The sequence below is a fragment of the Microtus ochrogaster genome, linkage group LG1 (assembly GCF_000317375.1).
Source record: "Microtus ochrogaster isolate Prairie Vole_2 linkage group LG1, MicOch1.0, whole genome shotgun sequence".
NCBI classification, from domain to species: domain Eukaryota; kingdom Metazoa; phylum Chordata; class Mammalia; order Rodentia; family Cricetidae; genus Microtus; species Microtus ochrogaster.
Window position 1 is genome coordinate 43,947,187 of NC_022027.1, and position 19,287 is coordinate 43,966,473.

Below are 19,287 nucleotides of genomic sequence, written 5' to 3' on the forward strand. Positions count from 1 at the left end.
ATTTCGGAAGTATATGAAGTTTGCACAATTAAAAAAATATGGGAAGGCAAGATATAGGGTCCTGTGTCTCCATGCAAGTTGCAGTTTAATTCACAATAGGCAAGATATGGAAACAGCTCGGTGCTATGAACAAAGGATTAGCTACGGAAAACGTGGTATGTGTGCACAGTGGGGTTCTATTCTGACCCAAAGGATGGAATGCCGCAGAGCATGCCGAAGGAAGACAGCCAGTTTCAGGAAGACAAATATCGCACTGTTTTTCCCATATGAGAATCTAGATTTCTGTATGTATGCATATATGACATACAGAGGGGAAATAAGGGACCAACTGGAAGCGGAGGTGGGGAGCAGCAAGAGCAGAGGGCAGTGAGGTGGTGACTATGAGGGAATCCAATGGGGTGTGTGTGTGTGTGCGCGCGCGCGCGCGTGTATGTGTGTGTGTAGGTGTAAAAACGTCAAAATGAAGCAAATCACTGGGGGTCCAACTAAGGTTTGGCTTTAGAACTTCACCTTAAAAACAACTAAGGACAGAGACAGAAAGGATGTATGCACAAGACAAACTGGTAAAAAACTCGGTTCTCCCAGTGCTTCCTGAACAGCAAATGCTTCAGCCCCAAACTCTCACGTAGCTGTTTTTCCGCTATTGGCCTCTCGCCACCCAGTGGCGGATTTATTTCTACCTTCAACCTCATCTCTTCCCTCCCTCCACCTCCAAGGCTTCAGTCCCTACACAAAGGTCACATCGCAGGGGGTCACTCCAGCTCCGGCCATACTGTCCTTTGCTGGGGGTTGGGGCTGGGGTGAGGCAGAACTCGAACATCCCATACTGCTCAGTGGGCAAGCAGGATCCAGGACCTGAGGGAGAAGTTAGTATAGCAGCACGCGCGTGTTCCCAACACACTCATCCCACTAGCTCAGGGGTGTGGCCTTATCTTTGTTCTGACACAGAGACCTGAAGCTCTAGGAATTTCCCCAGCCCTGGGCTGGGGCTTTTCCTGCCACCATGCATAAAAGGGGCTTGCAGGGCCCTGGAGCTCCAGTTCGCACCACAGTGCCTCCAGTCAGCTCCTGTGCTCCAGACTCCAGCCACACTCCTGCTCAGCTCCATGGCCCCAGCCACAGGTCCTCTCCTGAGCGCAGCGCTGCTGTTGCTGCTGCTGTTGGCCACCAGCCACCAGGCTACAGGTGGGACCCGCGGCTGCCATCCCTGGAGGAGCCTCGGGTGGGCGCAGCTTCCCACAGTCCTGCTGACCCAGTGTCTTTTCTCACAGGAACAATTATGGCCAGTGAACTGCGCTGTAAGTGCCCGAACACCATACCAAGGATTGCTTTGGAGGAAATTCAGAGCTTGAAGGTGACGCCCTCAGGACCCCACTGCACCCAGACGGAAGTCATGTGAGTGTCTCCCCAGGCCGTCTCTGCCACTGCCAGAGCCGCTCAGACCCTCCTGCTACCCCATGCTCACTCCAGTGGGACCTCACAGCTTAGAAGGGTCCCCCTTTCTCTCTGCAGAGCCACTCTCAAGAATGGTAAAGAAGTTTGTCTGGATCCCGAAGGCCCTAGGCTTCAGAAGATCATCCAAAAGATCCTGAAGACGAAGACGTGAGTGATGCTTTGTTTGCGCTCTCAGGGCCTCATCCTAGTACTGGCCTGTGACTCCTGAAAACTACCTTAGGGAAAGTCACTGAGCTACGAATGTGATGATTATCTTTACAATTCTAATAATCCTTCTGATAATTAATTAGTTTATCGTGGTGCTGGAAGGGTTTTTCCAGGAGCCTGTATCCCTACCTGAAGCTTATCTCCATTGAATAAGAGTAGGTAACACAGCTTTTTAAAAATTTTTCATTTACCTTGGCCTCCCAATATGTATGTAACTATGTATGTAGATAGATAGATAGATAGATAGATGATAGATGATAGATAGATAAAGATATAGATATGCCCAAACCTGTTACTTCAGTAAAATTTAGCTTGAGACTTAATAAAAGAGCTGAGACCTGGTGTGACAGACAAACTGCCACAGCCTTAGCTTTTTGAGACCAGAGGTCCCGCTCCCCTCCATCCTGAAGGAATGCATCAACCAGGGCTGAGGTGTGTGCACTATGGCACAGCGCCACAGGCAGAGACCACTGGGGCCAGGCTGTACTCAGAAAACCCAGGAGAAAGAAGACAGCTGTGCACCTAATAAAGACATCCGTTTTCTCATGACAGCGCCAGCTCCAGCTGAGCCAGGAAAGGATGGAGGACCTGCCTGCAGAGCAAAGAGGAAAGGAACGATTCTGCCCATGGCCATCGAGATGAGGCTTCTCCTGCTGGCTTTGAACAACTCCTGAATTCCATATTTATTGATTTTTCCCCGAATTCTATGCTGATATTTTACATATAAAATAACTAAGGGTATAGTTGGATCTACTTGCAAGATGCCATAGCATTTACTGTTTATTTAATATGAAGTCTAAATTTAATCAGTCCCCATTTTTAATTTGAAGATTTTCATTTTTACATTAATATTCCGAGGCAACCATTCCCTGCTGACCATTGTGATGGTAGCTGGGGTAGTCAACAGGCAAAGGAAGTCATTCCAATGTAGGGAATGCATGTGCAATCTGCTTTTGTACCGATAAAGGCTTATCAGTTGTTATTTATTGAAATGGTTTCACAGTGTTACAATGATGATCAACTTTGTGTTGAAGCTTAAAGAATTGTAATATTCTATATATTCCTTAGACATTTTAAGTGATTTCTGTAAGTCATAATGCCTATTTAATGCTTCTATGTCTTAGAACTGAGAAGTTTAAATATTTATTGGTATTTTTACAAAGAAAATAAAGTATTTAAAAATAACACTTGTCTTGTTTCTTGGAGGGCTATTGCTAAAGGTTAACCCAATGACTTACATCAGCGTTTCTCAAGTTTTTTCCTGCTTCCTAAGCACTCAGTTGGCTAAAAAAATAAATCACTCCATAAGTCATGGCTCTGTTCACTCGCTGGTGGCTCTCATTCCGCCCAAGAATGTACTTTCCCCAGTACTGACTCCTAGGAGACACCCTTCGTCCTCTATTCTAGTTTCAGGGCACGGGATGCTCTCTTCTGGCCACCAAAGGCACTAGAAACTCACATGGTACACAAGCATATGTGCAAGCTAAACTTAGTCCAAATAAAATACATTTTTTAAAAAAAGAAAAGATAGTTCTTTACGACCTTGCCACCAAGTTTGTCTCCTAAAATATGTACATGACTGTAGTCAGATAAAGGACCTAATTCCATTGTTTTTGGTAAGTAACTTTCCTTTCTCTTTTAAACTTTATTTTATTTATTTATTTATTGACTGATTTATTTTACACCCTCCTTTCCCCCCACTCCATCCCCCTCTCAACCCACCCTTCCTCTATATCTGCTCAGAAAGGGGCAGGCCTCCTATGGGCATCAGCAAAGCATGGCATGCCGAGATGCCATAAGACCAAGCTTCTCATTTTGTATTCAGGCTGGGCAAGGCAATCCAGCATTAAGAACAGATTTCTAAGAGCCAACCCGAGCACCAGAAACAGTCCCTGCTCCTATTGCCAGGAGTACCACAAATAGACAAAGTTACAGAACTGTCAGATATATGCATAGGGCCAAAGTTGGTCCCATGCGGGCTCCCTGGTTGTTGTTTCAGACTCTGAGTTTCCAGGAGCCAGGCTAGCCATTTCTGTAGGTTTTGCTGTAATGTCCTTGGTCCCCCGGCTCTTATAACTCTTCCTCCCTCTCTTAAAGACTTAAATGCCCTTGTCAGTAGAATTCCCTGAGCTCAGTCCAATATTTGGCTGTGGGTCTTTGAATCTGCCCCCATCAGTCACTGGATAAAGGCTCTCCAACGACAATCATAGTTGTCACCAAGCTGGTGACAGGGGATAGCCAGCTCAGGCTCTGCATCTACTACTGCCAGGGGTGCTAAGTAATGTTTCTCACAACTGTTGACAATTTAATGAAGTTGACAGTGAAATGGTGGCAAACTTGTTATTTTTGCCTTTGAAACTCAGTTGTTTCACCAGAAGCGAAAATAATAAGCGGCTGAGTGTAGATGGAGGCTGTCTTCATTTCCCTGGCCACCCAGACCCAAAATAATCACACAGAAACTATATTAATTACAACACTGCTTGGCCTATTAGCTCGGGTTTCTTATTAACTAACTCTTATATCTTAAACTAGCCTGTTTCTATTATTTTATATTTTACCATAAGACTTGTGGTTTACCAGTAAGATTCTGGCTGGCGGCTCCTTGACTCTGCCTTTTATCTCCTCTGTCTCTGCTGGGAATTTCTGCCTTGTTCGATTCTGCCCTGCTGTAGGATAAAAGCAGCTTCTTTATTAACCAGTGGTAATAAAACAAACTCACAGCATACAGAGGGGAATCCCACATAAGCTGAGGAATTCACTTTTCAAAAGGATCTGAGATTTGGGTCAACACTCCACCTTATCATGTGCAAAAGTATTACCCATCTTAATGTTTTAATTCTTTATATCAATACGTAAAATATGGATATATATATATATATGTATATACTGGGTTGGACTGCAATGTTTCTCACCCTTCTTGGTGACATTTTCATAGACCTTGAAAGAAAGCCCTTGAATAACTTATGTATAATGCTACCCAGGATGGGAACTGCATTCCAATTTCTATGGGTAAAATTGTGTAAAAAAGAAAACAGCTCAGTAATCTAAAGCGAAACTCCAAGACTAGAAATGAGAGTCTTTTGTGTATGCAACTGTGAAGTGCATGATCATTTCCTATTTAGAGATTTAGAACTCATTAAGAAATCCCAAATTTGGGTGAATGTCTCGCACAGAGGCAAGAAGTTAGCACTGGCAGCCTGAATAAATAAGTCCGTGAGTAGCAGGAAATAAGTTCTGTGGGTTCATCCTTGCCGCATACCTAAAGGTTGAAAGTTATAATAATCTCTTTATCTTCAGGGTTACTAGTTAGAAATGATTCAGGAAGTAAGAAAGTTTGTAAACTACACAAAAATAAAGGCATTGACACCTGTCTAAAAGCTCTACAGTGTTAGCATTCCCTCCCTAACTCCAACTGACTGGGCCCTGGAAAATGTCTAGAGGAGGCAACCCAGGGTTCAGTAAAGCTATAATTCATACCTAAGGCCCTCCAACATTGGACCTTGCTCTTTAGGCTTCAAAGTCCTTATCAGTAGTAAACACAGGACACAAGAAGGACAGAGGACATCCTTATGGTAGTTAATACCGTGTTTCAAAGTAGCAGACTGGGTTTTGGAGTCAGTTACAGTTCTATCATAATCTTGGGCAACTTTCTTGACTTCACTCAGTTTAACTTGTCTTCCTAAATAGTATTCAAAAAGAACAAGACTGTGTCTTCTGAAGTAAGGAGGAGATTAAATATTAATGGCTCAGAATTATGAATATTTGCTATTGTTCATAAGCCCAGTTTTAAGGATATGTTTCAGTTTCCAATGAAATGGATATGAAAAATGCAGTTTCCCAATCCAGTTACCCCGAGACTTAGAAAGTGCCATACTCTCCCTTCAGGAATGCTGTGATGATTAAGAAGTGGGACATAGGACATGTGAGGTGGTAGTCACTGGTTGAAGGTAACAGGAAATGGAAATGATGTAACAGCACAATTTCACGAGCCTGGCTACTAGAAACACCAATGATCACATGGTTGGGGCTCCTGATCAGGCCTCTAAGAGAGATAGTGAGAGGAAGAAAGATGATGACATTATCCTGTCCTTAGGAGCTCTGTTTTGTGAGTGCTTCAGAAGCATCATTCTGGGACTCCCAGAAGTAACCAAAGAACACTAGGGATGGTAGAGGTGAAAGATCACAACGGTACAAGATACAATCCAGTAGAATAAATGATGCCATTTCTCTAATCATACAAAGAATAAGAAAGACAAAGAACCTGCCTAGTAAGCATCATCCTCGTTCCTTCACTCAGCAACTTTTCAGCTTAATGTCTCTGCCCTCCTGTCTGATGCTTCTTCATCTGAAGGAAAAGTGGACAGGACAGATGGTTTACTGAACCAGAAAATCTGGGATACAAGGCCTTCAAGAGCATCCTTCAACCTCCAGGGGCAAGTGGTAGTTAGTACATAAAGACTGCGTTCTTTCTAGCCTTATGGTGTGTATAGTTTACTGAAGGATTTGATTGTTACTTTTAGTCCTAAATAACTTGACTGGAGGGATCATTGTGAAGAATATTTTACAAGTTTTCTGTGTACACAAACAAGAGGCTTAGTTGTCACCCTGCCACCTCTTCATTATGATATTTACTGCCTTTCGCTCTTCTCTCCCTCCAGGGCTGCTTTCTCTCCCTTGTTCATCCAGTGAGATAAATATTTGTATCCAATTCTGCTTCAAAAGGCACATAATTTGAATACTTGGATTTCCCAGAAATTAAACTTCAAGGTAAAGACTTGTGCATTGTTGTTTTATTAATGAGTCAACTACCAAGAATTGGGGGTTGGAGCTGGGGAGGGAACGTGAGGTGAGTCAGGGGATCTATGAAATCTGGCAGGAGATGCATATTGTAGTATGACCAACATCATGAGGGTGAAACAGCCATCCACGGCAGGTTTCAGCGGAGACATAGGTCTCTTGGGGGTATGGCAGTCTTATCCTGCAATAACTATGAAACACACTTAAACCAAGAAATAAAAGGTGCTGCAATCTACATTAAGTTCATAAGTTCTCCAAGGAGCCAGATATTAGTCTTTGGCTTCTTTCTTTCCTTCTTTTTTCCTCCCTCCCTCCCTCCTTCCTCCCTCCTTCCTCTCTTTCTTTCTTTCTTCTTTCCCTCCCTCTTCCTTTCTTTTCTTCTTTCTTATTTTTTGGCTGCATTTAAAGCTGAAACCTGGACCAGGATACTTAGTCCCTAAAATAGAGGAAAGCATGTTTACTAGGCCACATCCAGGTTCCCTTTCTCCAGTTGGCTGGTATATTACTGATGTTTGTCTTTCTTTTTAAAACCATTCATTGTTTGCCTTTGAAAGTGAGAGATAGTTAAAATCCCTTTCATTGTCTTCAGTAATCATTAGAATGGGAAATCAGACAACTTACAGAAGAAAAAAAAAACAAATAAAAACCCAATATTTTGGCAGCCAGGTAGGTATTTAGGTTCAATAACATAGAACTCTCATTTAATCTCACTTTTTAAACTTTTCCACTATTTCTTTATAGCATCAAACTAGGAATGAAGCCTCTAATATATGGGCCTTTGAGGGAAATTTCAGATCTGAATTATAGTAAACACAGATCATCTTGGGGTTTAACATATTTTTGTCTGCCCCTCTAAAGCAGGATGTTATATAGTGATATCAAAATAAATTAACTCAGTTTTAATTCTCTTTCAAGACATCGTGTCTACAAAAGATCCTGATACATAATGAATGTTCAATAAAAGTGAGAAATAATTTTTTTTTTAATTTAAGCCAAGTTTGTCTTTGGACTACATCAGCTTTATAGTGTTCATACATTCTCTAGTTAAATGCTATGATAGGTTAAATTGTGTCCCCTAAAATTCATGTGCCTCGAGAGGTCCTAAGCCATAATACCACAGAATGTGAGCTTATTTGGAGATTCAGTCTTTTAACAAGCAACTGAAGTCATTGAGTGGTAACTATCGTAATGGAAAGACGGATTAGAATAGGAGGATGGAATAGGGAAGGGCATGGACAGGAAACAGGAAAGTAAAGGTGGAATAAGGGAGGGGTGTTAACACTAGCAGTCATTTGAAAAGCAATATAGAAACCTACTTCTGAAGATACTACCTGCTGTACTGACATTTCAGTTGTATTTTAATAAATAAAAAGCTTACCCGAAGATCAGAGAGTAAAATAGCCCCATTGACAAGGCTGTGGAAACACACACCTTTAATCCCAGTAGCCACACTACTTGCCATAGAAACCAGGTGGTACACACCTTTAATCTCAGCCCCAGAGAGAATTATAAAATGGGAGGAGACAGCTCTCAGTCACAGTCTCATTCTGAGATTCCTGGAGGCAGGATTGACATTGGACTGAGGCTGGGGTAAGAGCCAGTGTGTTGACTGTAGTTAGCAGCCACTCTTGATTGCCCCTAGGAGTTGAACGACACACTGAGAAATTCACTTTTTCTGTTTGTTTCATACTCTATCCTCCTTGACAGTGAGCTTGTGATTAGCAGGCTATCTCTCTTGTTCTGTTATTTTTTAAAGATTTATTTGTTTATTATATATAATATTCTGCCTGCATGTGTCCCTGCAGGCCAGAAGAGGGCAACTATATACAATATATACAGGCAATAAACATATCAACAATGTCTAGTTCATTTTCATTTGACAAATTCAGAAAAAATACTCCATATCTATTCTGTCTTGGTGTGTTCAAAGTTTGTACCTAATTTACTTTCTATCAAAACTTACATTACTATCCAAAACTATCTTTTTTTTTTTTTGGTTTTTCAAGACAGAGAAAAACTATCTCTTGATATCTCTCAACGTTATATACTTTACATTTCCTTAGTGAACTTTTCTAAGTCTCATAAATAAGGGAGGCTCTAACTATAAAAATCTAATCTTCAATTACCTCAGAGACCCGAGAAGGAAATAATATTGACTGAGTAAGCAGGAAGTGTAAGCAAGAAACGTTCAAAAAATTGAGTAATGTCAGAAACAGCTGGGTGTCTGGACAGTCACCCAAAGTTCCTCTGTAATATTGGGGAATCCATCTTTGGCCTACAGGCCTAGCATATCTAAGAGACATTTTGTGAAGTGGGACATTCTGAAGGGATATTCCTCCTTCTCTTAACAATGTTTGGCAGTCACTTTCTTTTGTACCCTGCTTGTCCAATTAGGACAGCATACTATCAAGGCAAGGGCATTTTCTTGCCCAGTGGCTTACTTTTGTCACAAAGAAAGTAAACTTCATGTGGAGTTTCTTTGATGCTCATTATCTTCTCTGAAGTAGATTGGTGCTGCCAAGAGCAGACATGTCTCATTGTCATAAAAAATCTAGGTTATTAAAACATCTTAATTGCCATATTCTATAGATCTCTGAAGTGTTTGAAAAATGACCTGTCTATCTAAAATATATGTTTGTCTGACCTTGAAAACATATGTAATGTGACTACAAGTTTGATTATACTAGGTGATTAACTACAAACCTGCATTTCCTTATTATCCTAAACAGTTGGTAATAATTTTCAAGGACTAGAAATTGGCATTACATTGTTAAATGAGCTGTATAGGTACAATACCTTGAACAAGACTAGAAATGTATGCACAGTATGTTTTAAGAAAATTAATTTCAAATTTGTATCAATATGAAAATGTATATACATATTCAAAAGTCCAATCCAATGTAAAACTTTTAAAACTAGTAGCTGCTTTTTGAAAGAAGATTTAATAATCTATCTTTTTATCTTATCAACCTGCATGCAAGGTATACTGGTGCAATAGGAAACAAATATTATGGGAATAATAAACCACTTTCTGATTAGAATTACAGCTCACTCCATGAGATAGAACCCAAACATGGTACTACTAAGATGACCAAGTACCCAAGACTAGATAAGTCATAAATCTAGGCGAAAGCCTACTACTATTATTCTCCTAAAGGAACAAAGCAATAAAATAATTCCTAATGACATATTGCTATAGTCATATAGTGCCTTGCTTAATCCTCATTGGAGAAGCTTCTTCCTGCAGTGGATGGGAACTACCATCGAGACCCACAACTGGGTGGGAAACTTTGTAGAACTTCATCTTAAATGAGACATTTTCATGAAAGCTTTCCCCTCATGGCTCCGGGTTCTTTTTTTTTCTAAAATTATTTATTTATTTGTTTATTTATTTATTATGAGTACAATATTCTGTCTATGTGTATGCCTGCAGGCCAGAAGAGATGGTTGTGAGCTATCATGTGGTTGCTGGGAATTGAACTCAGGACCTTTGGAAGAGCAGGCAATGCTCTTAACCACTGAGCCATCTCTCCAGCCCATGGCTCGGGGTACTATGCAGAAATGGAGGCATAAGATTTTAGCTAGAGGTGATGGATGACTCTGAGGAAGCAGTGTCTTCTAGACACAACAGGATTGATGCACAAATGAGCCCACAGAGAACATGACAGCATATATAGGGCCTTCAGAGGTTCAAGCCAGATGAGGGTCCCAGCAGTGAGAAGAGATGGGGCTCACACCCCTAACCTAGAAGCTATCTGTAGTTGATACAAAATGGCAACAGAAAAATCATTTTTCTCTAACAGAGTCTTAGTGGGCACTTTAATCTTTCTTTACCGTAGGCTCCACGCCCAGAAGCAGTTAGCCAACACAAAACAAACTCAATAGTATTTTTGTAGACTTTTTGTCTCATTTTCTTTATTTTGACATTTTTTTGTTTTATAAGTCTTTTCCTTGTTTATTTTAATTTCTGTTTGTGTGGGGATTTGTGTGTGTGTGTGTGTGTGTGTGTGTGTGTGTGTCTTGTTTCTTGGTTTTGCTTGTTTTTCAAGGTAAAAAGGAAAAAAAGAACATAAAGTTGCTTTGTTAGGGAGGTGGGGGAGGATCTGTGAAGAATTAGGGAGTGGAAAACATGATAAAAATACATTGTATGAAAGTTTTTTTTCACTAAAAAAAGAAGCAATGGAGTTAAAGTTAGTTACAGGTTGAGCCCTAATCCAATATATTAGTGTTCTTTAGGAAAGGAGAATTTGGAGATAGACATTCATATAGAGAAAACACTGTTATAAACAGGACTGCAACCACCAGTACACCAGGTAAAGATGCCTTAGTTTTTTCCCTCCTTGTGCCATAAAAGGACCAACCTTGTCCACACATTAAGCTTGAACTTGCAGTCTCCAGGACATTAAGATAAAACATTGTTGCCATTTAGGCCACCTAGTCTCTGGCTATGGTTGCTGGTGTTAGTGCAGATACATTGCTGTTTGATTTGTATATGCCAATAGAAAGAGCAGTCCATTTTAAGAGCAATCTTAAAACTGCTTAAGCGGGAGAGGAGTGAAACTCATGGTCCTTTCCTTAATTCATCTTCAAGCCCAAGGAAACTTATGTGTCCTAAGCTCCCCCCCCCCGGCCAAATATAGTTTACTGTTCTTGATAAGATAAAATGTATTAGGTTATTTTAGTTTGGACTCTATTTCCTTTGTAGTTGATAGTATGATTTCACCATGGTAAATTCTATTAAACCTCAAATAGAATCATGCAAATACATACAAGAACCAAAGGCAAATATTTGCTGTGGGAAAGAAGAAAGTACCCTTATTCCCTTCTTTGCACAAAGGTGGGTTTTGTGGGGGGAAAAAAAGAAAAGTAAATTATCCGCATTCCCATAGCTCCATTCATTGACTGCAATGACGTCGATCTCCTTACATTTACACATTCTCAACTCCATTCAACTCCAAATAATGAGAGGTTTGTATCTGGATGTGTCAAGTTCATCTCAACTGGCTCCCAACCTCTCAATTAAATAAAGCCTAAGCAAGCCCATTCTCGGTCTTGGCTTGAGATATGGCGAGCCTGTCACATTTCCTTCTTCTGCCAGAGGGTAGAAGAGGAGGGCTGCATGCAGCATATAAAAATCACCGGAGCAGTACCAATCTTACTGTCCAGATCAGAGTCAAGCCACAGACAGACATGGCTGCCAAGGGCTGGCTGCCGTTTCTGCTGGTTGCTCTCTACCTAGGCATCTTCGGTAAGCTAAGGAGGCTTTTATTTCTTTTATCCCCATCTAGTTACTGGGGGGAATCTGAAGACATTTCAAATATAACGAGGCAATTTTGGCCATTAAACAAACTGTGGAAATTGTTTAATTAAAACAATGGGTAAATTAGACCCTAAGCAAGTATGCATTTAGATTGTGAAGTCTTCAGAATTTCATATTGAGTTAAGTGAAAGCATGCATTTGACTTGCTGGAAATAGCTGGCTGCAGGAATCAATGCTTTTCTTTCCAGAATTGATAATAGAAGACTTGCTACAAATAGATTTAGCATATTTACTTTAGTTATATGATAGGAATCGTCACTGTTCAATTGATAAAATTTATACATTGAGGCTTGAGTTGTTTTTTTCCATGGTTACTGACTGTGTCTACCTTGAAGCAATCTACTAGTCGCCTAGTTCATTTTTGGCTTTCTCAAACATTGTAGGTACTGAACAAGCATTTCCTTGCCATAATAAGATCATACACTCAGCCTTGTGTGCTTGCCTTGTGTGCCCAGGTGCCTTTAAAGCAAAAACCCAAGCACTACAGACTTATTTGTTCTTGCTGAGAAATTTTCTACTCTTTTTCCCACAGATCATCCCTGCAATACTCAGGAGTTAAGATGTCTGTGCATTCAGCTATGTTCTGATTTTATTCCTCGTAGATTAACTAAGTATGTCTGGGTGATTCCCGAGAATATCTACTGTGACAGGATGGAAGTCATGTAAGTAGTAAAGATGAGGAGGAGGGTGGAAGCCCCTTCCTGGGAGTTTTCTAGCTGATGTCTCTTTACAGAATGTGCTTCTCAAACTGTGGGTCGTGACCCCTTGGGGGCCACAGCATTAGGACGACTGAGACCACTGTACTAGATGAAGACACTGAAGACTGCAGTTCTGGGCAGTATCATTCCCAACACAATGAAGACACTGAAGACTGCAGTTCTGGGCAATATCATTCCCAACACAATGGGAAAACTATTACCCAATACTGTGCTCTCATTTCTAAAAATGACATTCATTCTTTCCAGAAAAAAAAAAAAACCAAAACACAAAATCAGAAGGCAGCTCTTAAATGGAGAAAATAGCTGATTTCATAAACTCTGCTGAGTAGAATTAACTTTGATGTCAATGAATACTCAAAAAGTGAAGATACACAGCCATGGGCAAGGGGTACAAATAAGGGACTTTCCGGAAATCTCTGGATTATACGCTTGGATGCACCAATATGGTCTAATGACTCTAGTGATAACTATCCTTGGGGAATCAACCTTGCAGACTGTAGGAAATTCCTTTACTCATTAGTTATAACATTTTATCTATCTATCTATCATCTATCTATCTATCTATCTATCTATCTATCTATCTATCTATCTATCTATCTATCTATCTATCATCTATGTGTCTATTTATCTTCTGTCTATCTATCATCTATCATCTATTTATTTATCCTTCTCTATTTCTCTATCCTATCTATCTATCTATCTATCTATCTATCTATCTATCTATCATCTATCATCTATCTATCTACCTATTGTCTGTCTATCTATCTATCATCTATCTATCTATCTATCTATCTATCTATCTATCTATCTATCTATCTATCTATCTATCTATCTGAATGTGCATGCTTTAGCTATTCATTTCTAGGTAGCATTACCATACTAGAGTATAAAATAAATGTGGTTATTACTGCACATTCTGTAGTTCAGCATGCTAGGTGGCTGGGGTGGCTTCTCTGCTCACTGGGAAGAGTGAGTGGAAGAAGAGGAGAGAAAATCCACAGGGCTGCAGGGAGCATATAAAATGCACTGTGCAGTACTGATTTTACCATCCAGACCAGAGTCAAGCCACAGACAGACAATGGCTGCTTGCTGTTTTATGAAGGATGGCAGATCGACCAAAGGCTCACCTGGAGGTTCTCAGAAGAGCTCAGCTTTCAACTCAGGCTGCTGAAAGAGTTCAGCTCTTTGCTGATAGCCCTACACCCTTCTAGGCTGGTTGTTCTCAACCTCCTCAATGCTGCAACCCTTTAATACAGTTCCTCATGTTGTGGTGACCCCCAGCCATAAAATTTTGTTTCTACTTCATAACTGTAATTTTGCTACTGCTGTGATTCATAATGTAAATATCTGATATGCGGGATATCTGATGTGCAACCCCTGTGGAAGAGTCATTCAATCCCCAGCTTGAGAACCACAGCTGTAGGCTGTTGGCCTGTGGAGGTTTTCAATTCTGGGAGGCTCTCTCCAGGTTGTTCCCACCAGGCTATTGGGATTTAAGCAATGGAAAAAACAGCCTCACACCACATCAATCTCCCTCTCCCAGTCAGACTTTCTCTTCTGCTATCAGCCAGAGAAAATTGCTTTGGCTACTACACGAGATTCATTTGAAAATCTACTTTTAAAAATACGACTTTATTTAGCTGTTTAGTGACTGTGATTGTAGCTGCAAGATTCCTTTTGTCACTTAACATAACAGAGAGCGTCATGCCTCTTCATGGAATGATGGGAAACAGGATGGGTTTCTGCCTGCCACAAATATAAGCGTATATGTGTGCACACAAGTACAGCCAAGGAATTCCCATAAGTTCCCACAGTTTGGTTACCCAGGGTAAAATTTAATTTAGAAAGGAACTAGAACAGAAGCCTCCAGATCTGACTGGCTTTTACCCGCTGATTTGTGTCCTGTACCTGCGCCCCCACCCCCATCTGCTTTACTATTCAGCTCTTGAAGTTGGAACCTCCAGCCCCACAGTCTATGATTTTGCAGGTTAAGTATTTACAGAAGCGAGCTAAAGTAAGGTCATTAGGATGAGCGCAAATTCAGCATGGCTGGTGTATGAGTGCTTTGTCTGCAAGGATATTATTTGTGTACCACATGTGAGCAGTGCCTGCTGAGGTCAGAGGAGGGTATTGATATCTCAGAATTGAAGTTTCAGACAGTAGTGAGCAACAATGTGGTTGCTGGGAGTCAAACCCTGACCCTCGGGAAGAACAGCCAGTGCTCTTAACCACAGAGCTGTCTCTCCGGTCCCGAGTACAAGCACTGAGTCACCTCTCCAGCCCCTACTGTAGACAGTTAACACTTGGACCGTGGGGAAAGGGTGAGGAAGGTGGCCATCTGGAAGCCAAGTAGAGAGACTTCAGGAAAAGCAAGCTTGCAAATGCCTTGGTTTTGATTACACCTGCCTTCAGAATTTGAAGAAAATACATTTCTATTATTTGACTCACTCTATCTGTGGTATATTATGACAGCCACACCAAATTCCATGGTGCCAAAATAATATATCTCTGTAAGAACTGAGGTGAGTGTGAATTCTGTTGTTTCTTACTTCCTACAGTCTTTTTCTTTGTCATCTAGATATAACTAAAAAAATATTGTTTATTTTGTCTGCTTTTGAACTTGAAGTTAGTGGAACTACCTGAATACATGTATCTTTTTGTAACTCGCTTCTATTACATAACATCATATTTTGTAATCCATTTATTTTGCTGTGTTTAACTCATTTATTCAACTGAAGAGGTAATATTTCATAGCAACAACAGCAATAATAATAACCATGAATAGAATTCATTTCGTTAATGCACTGTTGAATAAACACACTTTGGGTTCTGCCTAGGTTTTTGTAACCACACATATTCTTTATATATCTCTTACTTCACTCATATCAAAATTTCTTAGGGCGTTTGCTGATTGTACAGTTTCATCTTTACCAGTGTATAGATTTGATTATTAGCCTTTTATACATAACTGGAGTGGGCAGCTCCATTTTTTTTTCCAGATGTGTCTTGTTTCAGAATTTTGGATCTTTGATAAAAACTGAGAAGCAGTTTGCATTTTTGCTGTGTTCTAAGGATACTTTCAAATATAATTCTTTGGAGCTATATTCTATAATAGCAAGTGTTTTCTTTCAAGAATGTGGATTTGCTGTAGAAATAAGAGCGGCGGGCTGCTTCCCGCCACCCGGCTAGCTTTACCAGAAATAATTACACAGAAACTGTATTCTTTTGAATGCTGCCTGGCCCATTGGTTCCAGCCTCTTATTGGCTAGCTCTTACATATTGATCTAACCCATTTCTAATAATCTGTGTAGCCCAAGAGGTGGCTTACCAGGGAAGATCTTAACCTGAGTCTGTCTGGAGTGGGAGAATCATGGCAACTCCTTGACTCAGCTTCTTTCTCCCAGGATTCTGTTCTGTTTACTCTGCCTACCTAATTTTATGTCCTATTAAAGGGCCAAGGCAGTCTCTTTATTTAACCAATTAAATTAACACAAAACAGAAGACTCTCCCCCATCAATTTGCTCCTGATTTACTGAGAACGTTTGCATTCTCTTACTTTAAATTTGGGACAGGGGCTCTCTCTATGTCTCTGTGTGCTCATTCTAAGGGACCATGAGAGAGATAATGGTCTTGAACTCACCATCCTGGTTGCTGCGATTACAGCTGTACACTACCACACTTGATAACATACATGTCGTTGAAGGCTTATCATTGCATGAGCTCTCTTTAAATCACAAAAGCTATCCTAACCACTGTACCAATATGATGCTAATGAAAGGATATGATAATATCATTTCACATTCCAGTTTTTGGTGCTCAGACCTCGCAGCTGTTCATTGGAACCATCCTTCCACTTGGCTGCCATGCTCTCTGGGAATAAAGGCAGTTTCATTTCCTCCTTTGAGGGCCTTAGGACTTTTACTTGTCTTACTAGCTTTGTTGAGATGGCTTGTTTCTGGATTTAAAGAAAATTATTTTCCAGTTTGGACCTTTAAGCATAGTGCTTTGTGGCTGACTTTTCTTGTGTTGGTTAATTGCTAAGAATTTGATTATATTATTTTTCATTATTAGAAAATTTTAAGCTGTGTTATCTTTTAAACCCCTAGGATATGTACCTTGGCTCAGAATGCAGTAAGATGATCCAGCCTTATAAAATTAATTGCAAAATGAGCCTTGGTACATTGGTGGAACTTTGTAATTCTGTGGAGTACAGAACTAAGAAGTCATGCTCTCCCTGCTGGACAATGAAAGACTCTTAAACAGGGCCCTAAAATCTAATGGGAATCAGCAGATGCACAGCAATAAAGAATATGTAAATGCATGACCGACGAGCCTGCCAGTCTGAGTTTGATCCTAGGAGACCACCCTGTGACATGCACGTGCACATGAACAAATCAATAACCAAACTGCATTTAAAAAAAATTAGCTAGGCATACTGATGGGATTAAAAGTTCCATTCTACCAATACAATCAATATAGTCTGAAAAACCCATGTGTTCATTTTTAAGTGTATGCACTTCACGTTGCAGATAGTATTGGGAGTGTGCGTAGCATATTATGAAATAAGCACAGTTACGATTTAACCAAAATACTTTATTTTTGCAGTGTCATGCTGAAAAATGGGACATTAATTTGCTTGGATCCCGATGCTGTATGGGTGAAACTTCTTACTGGAAATATTACGCAGAGGTAAAATTAAGGCCAAGAATCTTCATATTCATGTTCTCTCATTTTTATTTTAGTGACAGGTATGTTTAGAAATATCCACAGATACATCGTAGAAGACAACACATCCACAATGAGATCAGACTGTGTCATCTAGAGGCTCTGAAAGCATCCCCAGACCAGCATCTCTGCCTCCCCTCAGCCCTACTGACTCAGCAATGACAAGGACAGACCCCCAAAGCTATGTTAGCATCTCCGAGCAACTCTGTGGTTGCTTGGGCATCACTAGTCTACACTTTATATTGAAGGTGACAGCAACTTGACCTGTGTTACTAATATCCTGATTGATATAAAGATATATAAAATATTTATAAAGTGCCTCATGCAAGCCAAGTAAGTAGGTTAATGGTCCATTCGTTGAAAGAAATTTTAAGGGGAAAAAATATAACCATTTCTTATGTTAAGATCCAAATAAGATTTTCAAATCAATGACTTGAAAAGGAATAAAGAGCATGAAGCAGACAGCAGGAAAATATTAAATTGACTCCTGAGAAAGAAAATAAAAGGAGGATTTTAAAGCTACTGTAGCCTAAATGGGGAGAGATGGCCACTCAGAAACTAGTTCTCCATTATTTCCCAACCAGAACATCAGAGCTTTCAGGGCACCAAGGGTCTATGTGCTGGTTACGCCTTTGTTGCTGTGATAGTACTGCCCAAGTCAATCTGGGGACGAAAGGGGTTTCTGGCTTACAGGTTACATCCCATCATTGAGGGAAGTCAGGGCAGGAACTCAAGACAGGAACCTGGAGGCAGGAGCTGAAGCAGAGGCCAAAGGAAAGCTGTTACTGGCTTCCTCCGCATGGCTTGCACAGCCTGCTTTCTTATGAATGTCAGGACCACTGTCCAGGAATGGCACAGTCCCCAGTAAACTGAGTCCTTCCAGATCCATTGTTAACCAAGAAAGCATCCCTGCACACATGCCCACAGGACAGACTGACAGAGGCAAATCCTCAAGCGAGGCTCTCTCTTCCTAGGTGACTCAGTTTACGTCAAGCTGACAGAAACTATCCAACATGGCCACCTTGCTAGCCACAGGCCTGCTGGAGGGGAGACCAGATTCAGCTGTGAAAGTGTGGTATGGTGGTCTAGATTTGCCAGCTGTCCCTTGAGGTGTTCTGGACAATTCAGTTAGCATCAGAGCTTTAGTTTGTCCCTAATTGGATCTATCAGGGAGGCATAAGTATGCATGTAAAATAGTTAATTATGACTGTTGTTAACTTTCAACTGACCAACCAAACGGGTTTTATTTTGTTTTTTTTAGCTTTTTTTTTAATTTTTCAATGTGTGTGTTCTAGGCAGGAGTGGATAACACTGTGTAGCTGTGTAGTTACATGTGCTTTGCTTTGATTTCAGCCCACATCTGAGGACCGCACAAGAGACTGAATATCTACTGAGGAACAAGTTCGTTCTGCACCATCATTTTGAGAATGCACATTACCTAGATTTTTCTTGAAGTTCACACACATTGTGTGTGTTGAGGACTGGAATGAAGTCCTCTGTCCATTCATTCTAGGGCCTCTTGCTGCTTTTCTGACTTGCTTATGGAAAGAGTGATGGTTATGTAGAAAAAATAAACCTGAGTTTCACATAGTGTGTGGGGGTCGTTTCTCTGTCAGGCTCAGTACCTTTCTAGACTTTGCCTCTTTCACTGCTGGCCACTCTGTCTTTCAGTTTACATGATTTTCTGGGAGAAGCTCACAGCTGACTGTTTTTCTTCCCTCCACACATTTTGACATTTCATCTAATGGCACCAGATGCCCTTTATGTTGACTGACAAACTATCCGCATATTCCTGAACCTTTTGTGCTCCAAAGGCTTATTTCACTCTAGTCTAGGATGCCACCACGCTGCAACCCAGGGTAAAGCATGGCTCTTCGTCTCCAGTGACCCAGACTCAAACACTTCTTCTTTCAAAGATTTTCATTCAGCAGAAAAATCTGAAATAAAAATATGTGTTAAGTCAGGCTTGGTGGGACATGCATGCAATATCAGCACTTGGGAAGTTAAGGTAAGAAGATCATGAATTCATGACTAGCCTGGTTTGTAGGAAGACTCTCTCTCTCT

General features: G+C 40.6%; 1 protein-coding gene across 1 annotated transcript in view; it reads left to right on the forward strand.

Moving 5' to 3' along the window:
- The first annotated feature begins 1,106 nt into the window (after nt 1-1,106).
- The window catches only part of LOC101988837 (C-X-C motif chemokine 3-like), a 20,846-nt gene continuing 2,665 nt past the window's right edge, over nt 1,107-19,287 (forward strand). The window contains exons 1-4 of the mRNA XM_005359606.1: nt 1,107-1,185; nt 1,272-1,395; nt 1,513-1,602; nt 17,104-17,187. Coding sequence (XP_005359663.1) covers nt 1,107-1,185; nt 1,272-1,395; nt 1,513-1,602; nt 17,104-17,187 — 377 coding nt within the window. The remainder of the gene's footprint in view (nt 1,186-1,271; nt 1,396-1,512; nt 1,603-17,103; nt 17,188-19,287) is intronic.